This window comes from Cololabis saira, chromosome 3 (genome assembly GCF_033807715.1).
Source record: "Cololabis saira isolate AMF1-May2022 chromosome 3, fColSai1.1, whole genome shotgun sequence".
In the NCBI taxonomy this organism is placed as follows: domain Eukaryota; kingdom Metazoa; phylum Chordata; class Actinopteri; order Beloniformes; family Belonidae; genus Cololabis; species Cololabis saira.
The window spans coordinates 26979566-26992247 of NC_084589.1; the positions used below are offsets into that span (position 1 = coordinate 26979566).

Sequence of the window (12682 nt, forward strand, 5' to 3'; positions counted from 1 at the left end):
CTGTGATACTTGCCACAAGGGATTTTGCCATGTATTGACAAGGTTTTGGATTAAGCTTTTATGTTATCTTTTAGCTGTAAGATAAGGTAATCTTTATCTTTACCAATTACCTGTTCACAGAGACATTATTTTTTTCTCAGGGTTTCCATGAAGCTGTTATTAATCTCTTTTAAGGCCTCAATCAAACTGCTGCTGTTATCTTTGGATTTGACTCTTTAGACTTTTAGATCTCTGGGAGCACTAAAAATGTGATGAACTGAATAACTCATAACCCACTTTCTTTTTCTTAAAACACTTACATCTTAATTCAGCGTTATCCAACTTGTTTGCAAGAACTCATTTCTATGAAGAAAATTAGAAGACTATTTTGCTAGTTTTGAGAATTCTAGTCAAGAAATTTTGTCTTACCTCAATGGGGAACATATTTTTGCTTAATATATGAAAATATTGACTAGATTTAGGAATATTAGGCGTATTGCTAGAAGGGCTGTTTTTGCAATGTATCTGTATGTGGGTATGTTGTTTAGTGAACTGTCTTTTTGTGTGTGGGACTTTGCAGGCATCTGATTGTAAAGAACAAACAATGAGTCACGGAGGTCTAACAATCGATCACATGTAACACATGATGATCCTCATGGACACTGTCTTTCACACACCCTCCCCCATCCTACACTCTCCAAAATAATAATGATAAAATGATGTTAGTGCTGCTTAAATTCTTCATGAAATGGCCAACACATTTGAACACGCCTGTACAGAATGCATTTTGTAAGTATAGCGAAAGATAAAAAGCTAAGCAAACCTCTGTGACTTTACAATTTGTCAAAAAATTCATCTTTTGATTCTCCTAAATATCATGGATATGCACACGCACAATGCACATAAATCAGCCATTAAAAATATGCATATCCACTGCTTTTTTGTCAATCTTTTAATAGCAGAAGTATTTCCATGTGATGAATTTTTCATATTTCCAGTACAGCTGTGTAACCTGCAGCAGTGCTGGTCCGGACGTGGTGGTCAATGACTATGGAATGACTGGATGTGATTCTTTGTCATTTGAATAAACCATCAGTGACAGCAGCAGTTTGTGCTACACATCTGCAAAGCAACCCCAGGCACGGTTGGGAGTGCACACCTGTCAAAAGCAAGACCTGTTTTCAAAAGACACCAACTGGCTCTCACTGGCAAAAAGGGATGAAAGAAGTCATGTTCAGTTTTTACAAACTGGCTATCGAGAAAGATGATTTAGTTTCCCTTATGGTGTGGGTGCCCAGCATAGATGAGTCCAGTGATTTCGAGTTAAAAAGAAGCCAAGATTTGCAGGAAAAGGATGAAAAGAACCATTTCTATGAACCTTTTATTGGCAAATCATTAGCAAAAGAACCTTCTGCTCTCCACAGCTGCCCAATACCACTGGGAAAGTGTTTTGTGGACTGATAAAACTACAGTTGAGGGTGTGACGCCATAAACACTGAAAACAAAAATACAAAATATTGTTGAAATATTGGCATTCAGTGGTGCAGAGGAGTCAGCATCCTACCTCTGAGCTGATTAGCTGGCTCAGGGCTCTCAATAGCTTGCTATTAATGACAGAAAAATATATTTCTAAGCAAACTGCACACAGTTTTTAATCAGCATTACTGGCTGTTCTCTTAAATGTGGCCCACACTGTCCCTCTCTCTTCTATTCTGTCTTAAAAAACTATCTTCCATCTTCACTGAGGCCCTCGGTTTATCCAGAGTTCATCGTGAAGAGTCTGTAATCACATTTGTTATTACATTCTTCACCTCTACAAAGACTTCATTCAGTCCACTGCAGCATACTGAGACCACTGTCCTCAGAGGAGGAAAAAGATGAGGATGCTCATGCCAAACTGCTGATATTAGTTTGGAGATTCCCCTCACAGAGCTGACAGTAGATATGTGCCTAAAATCAGACAAAGAAGCTGAAAAGAAGCATTTGTCTTTACCTCACTCCCCCTTTGGTTTCTGACTCAGCTTCTCCATTTTCCTAAGTTGATCTTGTCTTTGACTTCACTTCCCCGAACAGAAGGGTTCTCTGCCCAGATGCTAAAGTGAGGAGATTTTAGAGTATCTTGTTCCCCTCAGTGAGGCCAATGTGCCATGCACTCTGGATTTCCAGACATCTTCTCGGGACTTTTTTACTGCATACCTTCCACAATGTCTCACATCGTTCCTGTGGCTCATAAACCTCTAAGCTCTGAATATGGTGGAAAACAGGGAACTTTGAGATGACATTTTACAAGAGGCATCAGAGTTTTCTGGGTGGTCTCTGATTGTGTTTGCCACAGTAGTTTGGTACATGTTACCTGTGTCCGTGTCAGATATCAGTGTTTGTAGGTGCGTTTGTGTGGGTGTAAATCAACACACTAGACCTAGGTGCACTATGTAAGTGCTTAATGATGATTAGTGACAGTGTGAGTGTCATGTATGTACGAAGCTGTGTGAATGTCCCTCTTTTTACCCAATTATACTCTTCTGTTGAACCTCCTGTAAGGTATTTTCTTTTAATGGCCTCTCACGTCTTTACAATCTAGCCAAGAATCCACTTGACCCTTACACCGACGGTTGCTTCACCCAGATCACAAATCACTTGTCCTGACATTTGTGACACACGCTCAAGTATGCAGACAAGTACACACACTCTTCTCTTCTTTGCATGTAAATCATCACTCAAACGACGGCCTGTGTCAGCCTGTGGCCCCGGGGCACCTAAACCAACCTGCTCTGCCACAAATGTCAGTTTCTTCATTGTTGGGTTTCTACTCAAACATCTATTGATTGCCAGTGTTACACGTGTAAAGATGGCGTCAAATTTCCACTCGCTTCTGACAAGCGAAGGATCCGCAGTCCATCAATCAATGTTTGCTGTTTCGTGAGTTTGTCTGTTTTGTTTTTACTGCAATATGTCCCGTTTTATTCCTCGACGTTTAGGGAGCCCAGGAGTATGTGTATCCCAAAAAAGTAAACTATTTTGACATCTTCTGTTGGATTTTCTGACGGAGCCAACATCCAGCACGAATCAGGATGGAGTAAGGATGTTCGCAGCAGAAACAGCTTGGTTCGTCTCGGAGACTTTCATGCAGCGATACATACAGGACTGTCTCAGAAAATTAGAATATTGTTTTTTTCTGTAATGCAATTACAAAAACAAAAATGACATACATTCTGGATTCATTACAAATCAACTAAAATATTGCAAGCCTTTTATTATTTTAATATTGCTGATCATGGCTTACAGCTTAAGAAAACTCAAATATCCTATCTAAAAAAATTAGAATATTCTGGGAATCTTAATCTTAAACTGTAAGCCATAATCAGCAATATTAAAATAATAAAAGGCTTGCAATATTTCAGTTGATTTGTAATGAATCCAGAATGTATGACATTTTTGTTTTTTTAATTGCATTACAGAAAATAAAGAACTTTATCACAATATTCTAATTTTCTGAGACAGTCCTGTATCTGGGACATCTTCACAGGTTTTTTTAAGCAGCTTCTTTTGTCCACCTTAAGTTTGAGACACAAGAGCTGCATGTACAGTGTCTGTAGTATGTGTGAGCGCCTTCCTGAATGTGTTTTTAGTTTGGCATGTCATGTTAGTGTGTGTGTGTGTGTGTGTGTGTGTGTGTGTGTGTGTGTGTGTGTGTGTGTGTGTGTGTGTGTGTGTGTGTGTGTGTGTGTGTGTGTGTGTGTGTGTGTGTGTGTGTGTGTGTGTGTGAGAGAGTTTTTTTTACAGAGGTCCAGTTCAGCCGGGGCGTTTTGAAAGGGTCCAGACAGCTGCCTTTTACTGCCCCAGGGGGTAATAAACACAGAGGGAGGGGCAGTTATTTACCCTTTTTATTAGAACAGGAGGTACGGGAGGGGACTTTATTGGGGTCACACTGTAACTACAGACAGCTGCAGGGCAAGGAGGGAAATACAAAAAAGAGATATTTCTTAAAAGTGGTTTTATCATCACTCAATTCTTCTCTCAGGAATGTTTCCATGTCTAGTTTTTACTTGTCGCATGTGTGTAAATGTGTGGATGTCATCCATCTTTCCCCCCACGCGCCCTCTCTATTTCCAGGACCATTAACAGCGTGTTTGTTGTTTAAGCACATCTGCTGTCAATCAGCTGTACCCGGCAATCCAAGTGGCATTTCCTGCCACTGGAGACATGCCCGCCTGACCTGCCCTCTGACCATTTGATGACTGGTCATAAGGATCACAGTCCAACTTGCACGCTGACCCATATTTTTCCTATAATCCTCCGAGGTTGCCATATCAACAGATGTGCCATAGACGAGGATTTTTAGTGGATTAGGCTGAGGATGAGAAGATCAATACTACTCTTTTATCTGAGTGATTATGTGTGCAGATGGGAGACCGATTAAAGGAAGAACTGAACCCTTGACCCTCTTCCAGAGAAGGGTGGGGCGTGTTACTTAAATGGCTTGGCTCCATATCGATAGATCGTGGAGCATCTTTGAATTTTTTAATGAGGATGGAAATAATCTGATTGTTGGGGCTGTTGTGAGGACACACCTTTTGGGAGACTGGTGTTTCATCCCTCCCGTGGAGCTCCAGAGTCTTGAAGAATCAATATCAAGTAACATTGGCGTTTGTTTTGCACTTTATGTTGCTTTTTTTTTCTTTAATTTGTCACCCTTTTTAAGCTTCGACTTGTTTATTTAGACATTTGTCAGGCAAGATACAAAAACTCCAGAAAGTTACTGGTCCAAAATGAAGAGAGAGTCCAGTCACTCAGGCCTATCTTTTATGAATTAAACAAATAAGATGCAAGATTCACATCTGCTGAGTTTGTCTCATCCTCGTTGCACTGTGTCAGGCAGCTGTGGCTATATTACTTCCAGTCTTTCCAGCTGATCGCCTGCTGGTTCTAGGCTCAGATTTTTCTCATATGGTATCAATCTTTTTATTCAGCTCTTTAACAGAAAATGAATGTGTCCTTTTTGCAAGAACGAAAAGGGCGACCTGGTTCTTCAACCCATCATGACCTGATGCAACATGTTGGCCTCAAACCTGAAGATAAACACACATCCTATTGATATTTTCAAGCTGCAGGAACCATTATAATTTTAACAAATTGATAAACGTGACGTTAAAATCTTTATGTCAATGAAAGCAGAAAGTTTAGTCTCTAGAAAGGTATTCATTCCCTATTTCTAGTCTCTTCAGAGTCCAATAAATACGTTTTTTAGTGTGCAGTTTCAAGTTTTCCAGAAAACCTTCAGGTTTCAAATGAAGCCTGGCATCTCAATGGGGTTTGACTAAGCAGCCTTTAGGAGTTTTAAAATATGAACCTATTGAACTAACTGGCAAATAAAGTGGAAATGAAAGAGAGAGTAGAGATTACCGCTGGCACATTTCTGCAGCTGACTAAGACGTGTCAATGCCAGGGAAAACTGCAAGATGCGCAGATCTGCAAGGAATAGGCGGGAATAACGAGGGCATGTGGCACAGAGATGATCAACAGAGAGAGAGGAGGAAGGGAGGGATGGGAGCACAGAAATGACTGAGAGCGGAGTGAGAGAGCCTGAAAGGGAGGGGACAGACAAGTTATTCTGGTTGAAGACAGCTGACAGAAGGCCCAAAATAAGATGCAGCCATCTAATGCGCAAAGATTCTGCAGCTACACTCATAAACCATAAAACATAGGCACTGTTGAATGTGTTTCTGCTCCTAATGACTTTCAGGACTGGAGAGCCAAGAATCGACGTCAAGCTGAGTTAATAACGTGATTTATTGTTTTCCCCATAGAAAGTGTTGTTTTCCTATAATCATATTTCATATAAAAGAGACACACAACGTAAAAACCGACTCTAGTGTAGTAATAAATATAAAATGCTGTCATGGGATAGAAAAAGCCGAGGAGCAGACCTGCAGAGAGGTCAGACAGACACATCAGAGCTGACCTGATGCTAGAGGAGCTCATAGATTGGTTTACACGTCTGCAAATATAGCCTCACACCTCGTCTGCTGCCACACAACTCTCTCTCTCACACACAGAGACGCACAAACAATGCCACACACATGAACTGTCATCTCAGCCAGTCAAGCACACAACGCAACACTCATTTTCATGTCTAACACTCCAGCTGGTCACGTTTGGTGAGACAGACGGTAAGCACCGGAGCTCAGGCTATAGTGTATATGTGACATGCAAGATACAATTACCACACTTATTACACGGTGGGGCTAACGGGGAACCTGGAATAAAACAGTGGACTTCTATCTCCATGCACTGACAGAGGGGTGCTGGAGGAGGTGATCCCGAAAGCGGGGAGGGAGCTCGAAGGACGAAAAGTGAGAAGTGCTCTTGTTCATTGTCGTTCGTACAGTCTGGTGCACACCACGTCATCCGCTCTCATTGTCTGAAAAGAAACAGAGGGCAACGAGAGCATTTTAATGTGGATACTCGCACGCACAGGGCTGAAAAACCCTCTGTTCAACCCATAATAAAAAAATATGATACCCACAGAGCAGCATTTATCACAAATCCTGCATAAACCTTTAATTTGAGATGGTTTTTTTCAGTGTCTCCAGGAATTAAGACCAACATAACACCGTTACGCCAAGCTGTTATAAACAACACAAGCTTTAACAACTGCTGGCTTCTCAAAAGCAGTTGCGGGTTTGGTTTCTTTACAGCACACCAGGAGTCTAAAAACGTGAAGTTCCTGCCAACCTCCCTGTAAATGCTCCTTCTCTTTACCTGTAGCGCAATTAAAAACAGTTTACTGAAGGGAGGATTGTGGTGCATGCCTGTCTGCATCGTCTCCAGTTAAACTGATTTGCAGGCAGACCTGGGTCAGATTATGCTCAGAGTTTAGAAATGCACCACTCCTATTATTTTGCATGTTTTTATAGTAAAGTAAATCTATTTCATTTTAACAGGAAACAAGACTGCTGCATCAGTCAAATGATGAAAAGCCTTTGTTTGTTTGCTCAGATACAGTTTCATGGCCAGCCTCAAGCAGACTAACTGTGGTTGGCTCCGCTCTGGAATTCGAAGACATGTTAGAAAGATTTTGTTTTGTGGTTTTGTACCTTAAGGGCCCGGGGCCAAAGATTTTCAAGAAGTGATCAAATGTCAAACTTGTCATTGCATTTACAGTGAAAGCAGTATAAGATTTCTACTGAGCTGGAGATATCACTAGATAGTGAATAAAATGAGAGGAAGAATAATGTTTTTTCAGTTTGAAAAAAAAACATGAAGTTACATTTGAAACTTTGTTAAAGGATTTTGTTATTTTCTTGTGGTTTAAATGAATCTAAAATGCAAGTTCTGTGGGATTTCTATGTGAAATGGAGATCTGCTTCTTTTCTAATGAGCAGAAAAATGTCTGATATTTACCAGCATCAATGAAAAAAGTTATACATGATCCTTATTTATTTGCTCTTGGTGCACGAACAGCGAGCTTTTCTGTTTATGTTATAATCAGATGCTATCTGTGCTTTCTCTTTAAAGACGCATGAACCACTGTAAACCAACATTATTACAATAGTTCTTACTGTAACAATAAATTATAATGTTGCAGGAGTACTGTAAAGTTGAAAGGCACATTTTAGACTGAAATATGAGTTGGAATATATTTCAAAAGTAATTATATTATCCACTATGCTTTTAAAAAGTCTACACTCAGCCGATACTCATTTAGGTAAAGTTAGACAAAACATTTTGTTTTTTCCTAAACTATTTTAAAGTATTTTGTTGCTGGATGAGTCAATATTCTTTTTATATCACATTTAAAAGTCAAGTTGAAGTTATAAGATGTTAAAATCAATTTCAAGATGAGTATTAACTCTTATTTCAGCCCAAAAGGCTGCATTTGGTTCTGGTTGTTGCTTGTCAATCACAAAGCGGGCAGATCAGATCCCTCGCCAGCATCTTTGGATATCTGAAGTGACACTGAACCTGAACTTTTTTTCTTGGTTTGCGATATGAAAAGAAATGAGCTCAGGGTGTTCTACAGGCCCTCTGCACATGTACAGGCCATACAGATGTTGATATGGATGAGGCTACGACAGCAGATTTCCACATAACTGCACTGCACAAAGTAGTCTGTTGTCTGTCAAGCATTAATCGTGTTTATTTTCTAAACTAAGCTGCAACTTTTAGTGGATAGATTGTGTGATTTACCAGGATCAGCTTGCCCTCACTGGTGATCTCTCGGGTCCAGGATGTCTTGGGTCCCTCTCCTTTCTGTAAAGTCTGCTCACAGCTGATCTTGCTGTCTGTTTCCCAACGTGGGAAACTCTGAGGACATAGAAAAGCATGAGGAAGAAAACTCATCAGAAACATAGTATGAAAGTTTAGATGTATGGACAAATGGCTGCACAGATGGGTTTAATATCATTTAGGGGGAAAGGGAGTTAGAAAGGGAGTGTCCAGTAGAGGAAAACAAGACAGCTACAGCAGAGGTGATAACTTGATGCGCTCATCGTTAGTAGCGTGTAGTTCTGGCTGGATGCATGTGTTTGCTTTGGAGACGGCCAAACAGAGGCCATCTATGGGAAAACGGGGAGAGTAATGGGGAGAATTAAGGAGGGACAGAGGGCACGAAGGGGCAACAGAGGGGAAAAGAGAGACGATGAGAAGTCGACAGGGGTTATAAAGGGTGTGAAGGACTGAAGAGGAGCATGATAGGCCCGCAGAGAGCAAAGGAGGGGCAGACTCTGTTATCTGTCCAAATATAATAATGTCATCTGGACAACTCTTTCCAAATGCCCCTATTTTTCTCCGCTGGGTTAAGTGTCTTATTTCTGTGTGCAGAAATAAGAAAAGTGAAGTTAACATAGGAACAAAGTCATGTGTATGTGTCATGTACCGTGCAGGCCCGTCCGTCCACGGTGCTCTCGTTGAACTCCTGTCCCACAGTGAAGGTGATGTTAGTAGTGCGGACTGTGGTTGAGGTTTTAATGGAGAGCGTCTCTCCGTCCTGCGTGATCTCCACCAGAGGCTTGGAGGCTGCCTTCACTGCAATCTTGCGCAGCATCACGTTCACGCCTGAAAACCACAAGAAGACAAAAGAGGCAGTGTGTTTATGGGATTCATTTTACGAACAGATACATGGGGGAGAGTCAGTGTTGCACAGTAACTTGTCATCACATGAACTGATTCCATAAGAATATTAGGGTTTAAAAGCTCTGAGAAACAGCCTGAACTAATCTTGTGTGAAAACACAAGACTTGGACTTGGATATGTATCTGCTTCCAGAGTTGTCCTGCATGCCAAAGGTGAAAGGAGCAGAGTTGCATTGTTCTGTCCAATGATGTAACACTGAGATCATTAGACAAAGCATGTCTGCACATCTGTGCTCCCTCAGGACTTAGACATCATTGCGTGCACCAAATCTCAAATGCCTTCATTGGGTCTCTTTCAAAGACACATATCTGGAAGTTCTGGAAAGGGAGGAACTGATGTTACTTAGTGGGAAAGGAGAGGGAATGAGGAGCAGCAGCGAGGTCAGACAGCCAAGGGGCAGCGGTCTGTGTGTGGTTTGTGAATATCCCTCTCCACGTGTGAAGGGAAGTAGGTATTCACAGTCGAGTTGGGTTTCACACCTCTCACCTCACACAGATTCCCACCTGTCACCAAATGTAAATATATACACAGAGAACTGGGCACACATCAGCCTCTACACTCAAGTTCTGTATATACCCACCCGGTACAGTATTTACATTGTCACTGAAGACAGATGTGTGTTCTGTTGTGTGGGAGGTTTTTTTTTTCATCATCAAAACAGAATTACTTGCACTTTTTTCCCAGCAGGTGAATATATCACTTTGATGTAATATAATTCAATCTTCTGCTTTTTTCTGCACTGCATTCACATTATATTTATATGTATGGTTTGGTACTGTGACATTTATTTAGATAAAGGCGATACAATGATTTCAGCCACTGTATGCAGTAATGTTAACATGAAAGCAAAGGTGGGAAAAGCAGTGAATTTGAATATTTCAAGGAATTACAGGTACAAATCTCAAACTGCTGTTGCACTTGCATGTTGTTAATGGCATTCTGGACATTCCTCTCATTCCTCCCTGATTTGACTTTAATGAGCAAAGAATAACAAAAATGATATAAATCAAATTCCAAGATTTGGGAACAGGGGTCAAGTGCTGACCTGTGCACCATTCCGAAGCCACATGGGGGCCTAAAGCTTCTCAAGTAACTGCTAGATCTTAAAAGTTAATGATCGCCTCTACCGACCTCTGAAAACCTGTGACATAAAGGCTTAAATTAACGCAGACCTGACCACTGGGGACACACACATAGACAGACGGCCGGGGTCAGAGGTGAAAGGGCAGAGGAAGCCTTTGGGGTAGGGAAACAGGGAGGCAGGAGGAGAGGAGGAGTGAGAAAAAGAGGAGGATGGATGGAGAGAAGAGGGTAGTGGGTGTTGACAGGCTGCATCCAGCTGTACTGTCCACCGTGGATGTGGCCGGCAGCATTTATACAGATGCAGCAGCACATCGTATTGAAAACATACAGGTATACACATGGGTATCATCAAATGATGGGAATTTAACTCCAGTTGTAGTTTTTTCTCCACTGTTTCTACATCTATCTCCACATTGATAGAACATGGAAACATTATAGTGGGCCTGGTCTAATACACAAAAAACATGACTCTTTTTATGTGCACATTGCCACATAATCATATCGCCATCTTTCCCTTTGTTATAGTTGAACCCCTCCCTCCTCCCTCGTCACACCCTCAAAGGCATAACAGTTACTAAGACTGACAGAGACAGATATGTGGGGTTACCGACTGTAGATATACACTAATTGGTGCGTCTGGATTTGTGACTACCTCTCTCTAGTGATGTGTCGGTGTTCTGGACAATAGTGCCCTTTGACAGCTCTATCTTTGACCTCTATGTGCTGAGGCCTGAGTGAGTCTGAGAGCGCTAAGGAGATAAAGAGCAGCTTTGTCCAGAGCAATCATATCTCTGGCTGATGACATGAATTCCAGGTGTGCACTGGAAAGTAATATAATGAGGAATGACTAGTAACGACGGACGGCTTTGCGCGGTCAGGACGCGTGGATAGAGCGCAGAGTGTGTGTGTGTGTGTTGAGGGAGGGAGGGGGGGTTTAAGCGGCAGGTGTTTGTCCATCCTGCGCACACACACCACAGATGATGATGATGCTACTGTCCTGCACTGTATTGTCTTGTAACGGTCCGCGCACTCACACGCTCACGCGTACGCAGTTTGAGCCAGAAGTGCCGCCGACTGGGAGGCCAAAAAGGGGAGATGAGGAAAAAAAAAGAACAGGGTGAAGCTGGCTGGAGGCCAAGCACTGAGATTTGGGTTCTGCAGAATAACAAAAGAAGACCCCTCCCCACCATCACCCGCAACACCACACACTCACACGCACCCATTGGTACAGAGTGACCCTTGCTGATGCACGGGACGCAGGCAAGATCTGAGCGGCTGATTGAGCAGCGGTGAGGGATGTGTGGGGTATAAGAACAAAATAAACTAAACTAGATAAATAAATAAAAAGTGCCACATTAAGCAATGAGGGGGATTTGATTTATCCATCACCCCCATCACTTACCTATCGCCTTCAAGAGTTCCTCAAAGTTTTCTGAGCTTTTCATCTCCCAGGTGCCAGAGAAATCAGGGGTTTTTCGCTCCATGCTTGGCTGCAAGAATAGTTCTCCTAAATTAATTAATTTAGGAGAATTATCAGGTCCCAGGTCTGTGCCGGTGCGTCAAAATTGCTCCAATAGTCCCCTTTGAATCTTTCTGATCTCGTGGGCCAGTGCAGATGATCTAGTCTGACTTTGCCTGACCAGTTCTTCTCTGGACGAGTGACGGAGCGTCAGGGCTCTTATCACATCTATGCACTAACGCGCGTTATAGCTGCAGCGCTTCAAATAAATGGGACTGGACGCAAAGATACTTGCGCAGAGCTGCGAACGCCCCTTTCCATGTGATCACGCCCCAATAGCCAACTAAGTACCGGCACAGGTCCTCAGTATGTCAACCTGACCACGCCCCTGGAGGCAACTTGCATTTCAGAACTGCCCACGCAGGCAGCCAACATTCAGGGACGCCTCTCATCCGTGCGCAACACGGAGACGCCAAACCGGCTGCATCCAACAGTCCTGTGCGCTCTGCAGATTCCTTGCTTATAAATTATGGAATATCTGCTATATCCAGATGTGTAAAGGGGTTTTGTCACTTGTCACACAGAGTTTGGCCACTTGCCACACCGCTGGTGCAATCAAAGCTGTTTTTTCAAATCGGGGGAGGATGCAGTCAGGCCAGTCTGTTGACAGAACATGTCGTCTTGGCAGGGCGGTGCGAAGGAAGAACTAGTCAACTGGCAGACTGAGTGGATGGCAGAGTGTGTGTGTGTGTGTGTGTGTGTGTGTGTGTGTGTGTGTGTGTGTGTGTGTGTGTGTGTGTGTGTGTGTGTGTGTGTGTGTGTGTGTGTGTGTGTGTGTGTGTGTGGGTGGAGTATGTTTGTGAGAAGCGAGAGAGAGAGGGAGAGAGAGGGAGAGAGGGTGGGGGAAGCCAAGTTCACCCCCAGCCGCCTGCGCGCCACAGTTGCGTAAAAATAAAAACTGTAGTAATGGGATACAGCTTCTGACTTCGACCTTTGAGGTGCTATCAATTTAACTGGCCCTGCTTC

General features: G+C 42.6%; 1 protein-coding gene across 1 annotated transcript; it reads right to left on the reverse strand.

Moving 5' to 3' along the window:
• Nucleotides 1-5751: 5751 nt before the first annotated feature.
• crabp2a (cellular retinoic acid binding protein 2, a) lies at nt 5752-11930 on the reverse strand. Its single transcript, XM_061716909.1, has 4 exons — nt 11600-11930; nt 8858-9036; nt 8170-8286; nt 5752-6400 (listed from the first exon to the last, which is right to left on the reverse strand). The coding sequence occupies exons 1-4, from the start codon at nt 11679-11681 to the stop codon at nt 6350-6352; spliced, it is 429 nt and encodes a 142-aa protein (XP_061572893.1). The 5' UTR covers nt 11682-11930; the 3' UTR covers nt 5752-6349.
• Between the last annotated feature and the right edge of the window lie 752 nt (nt 11931-12682).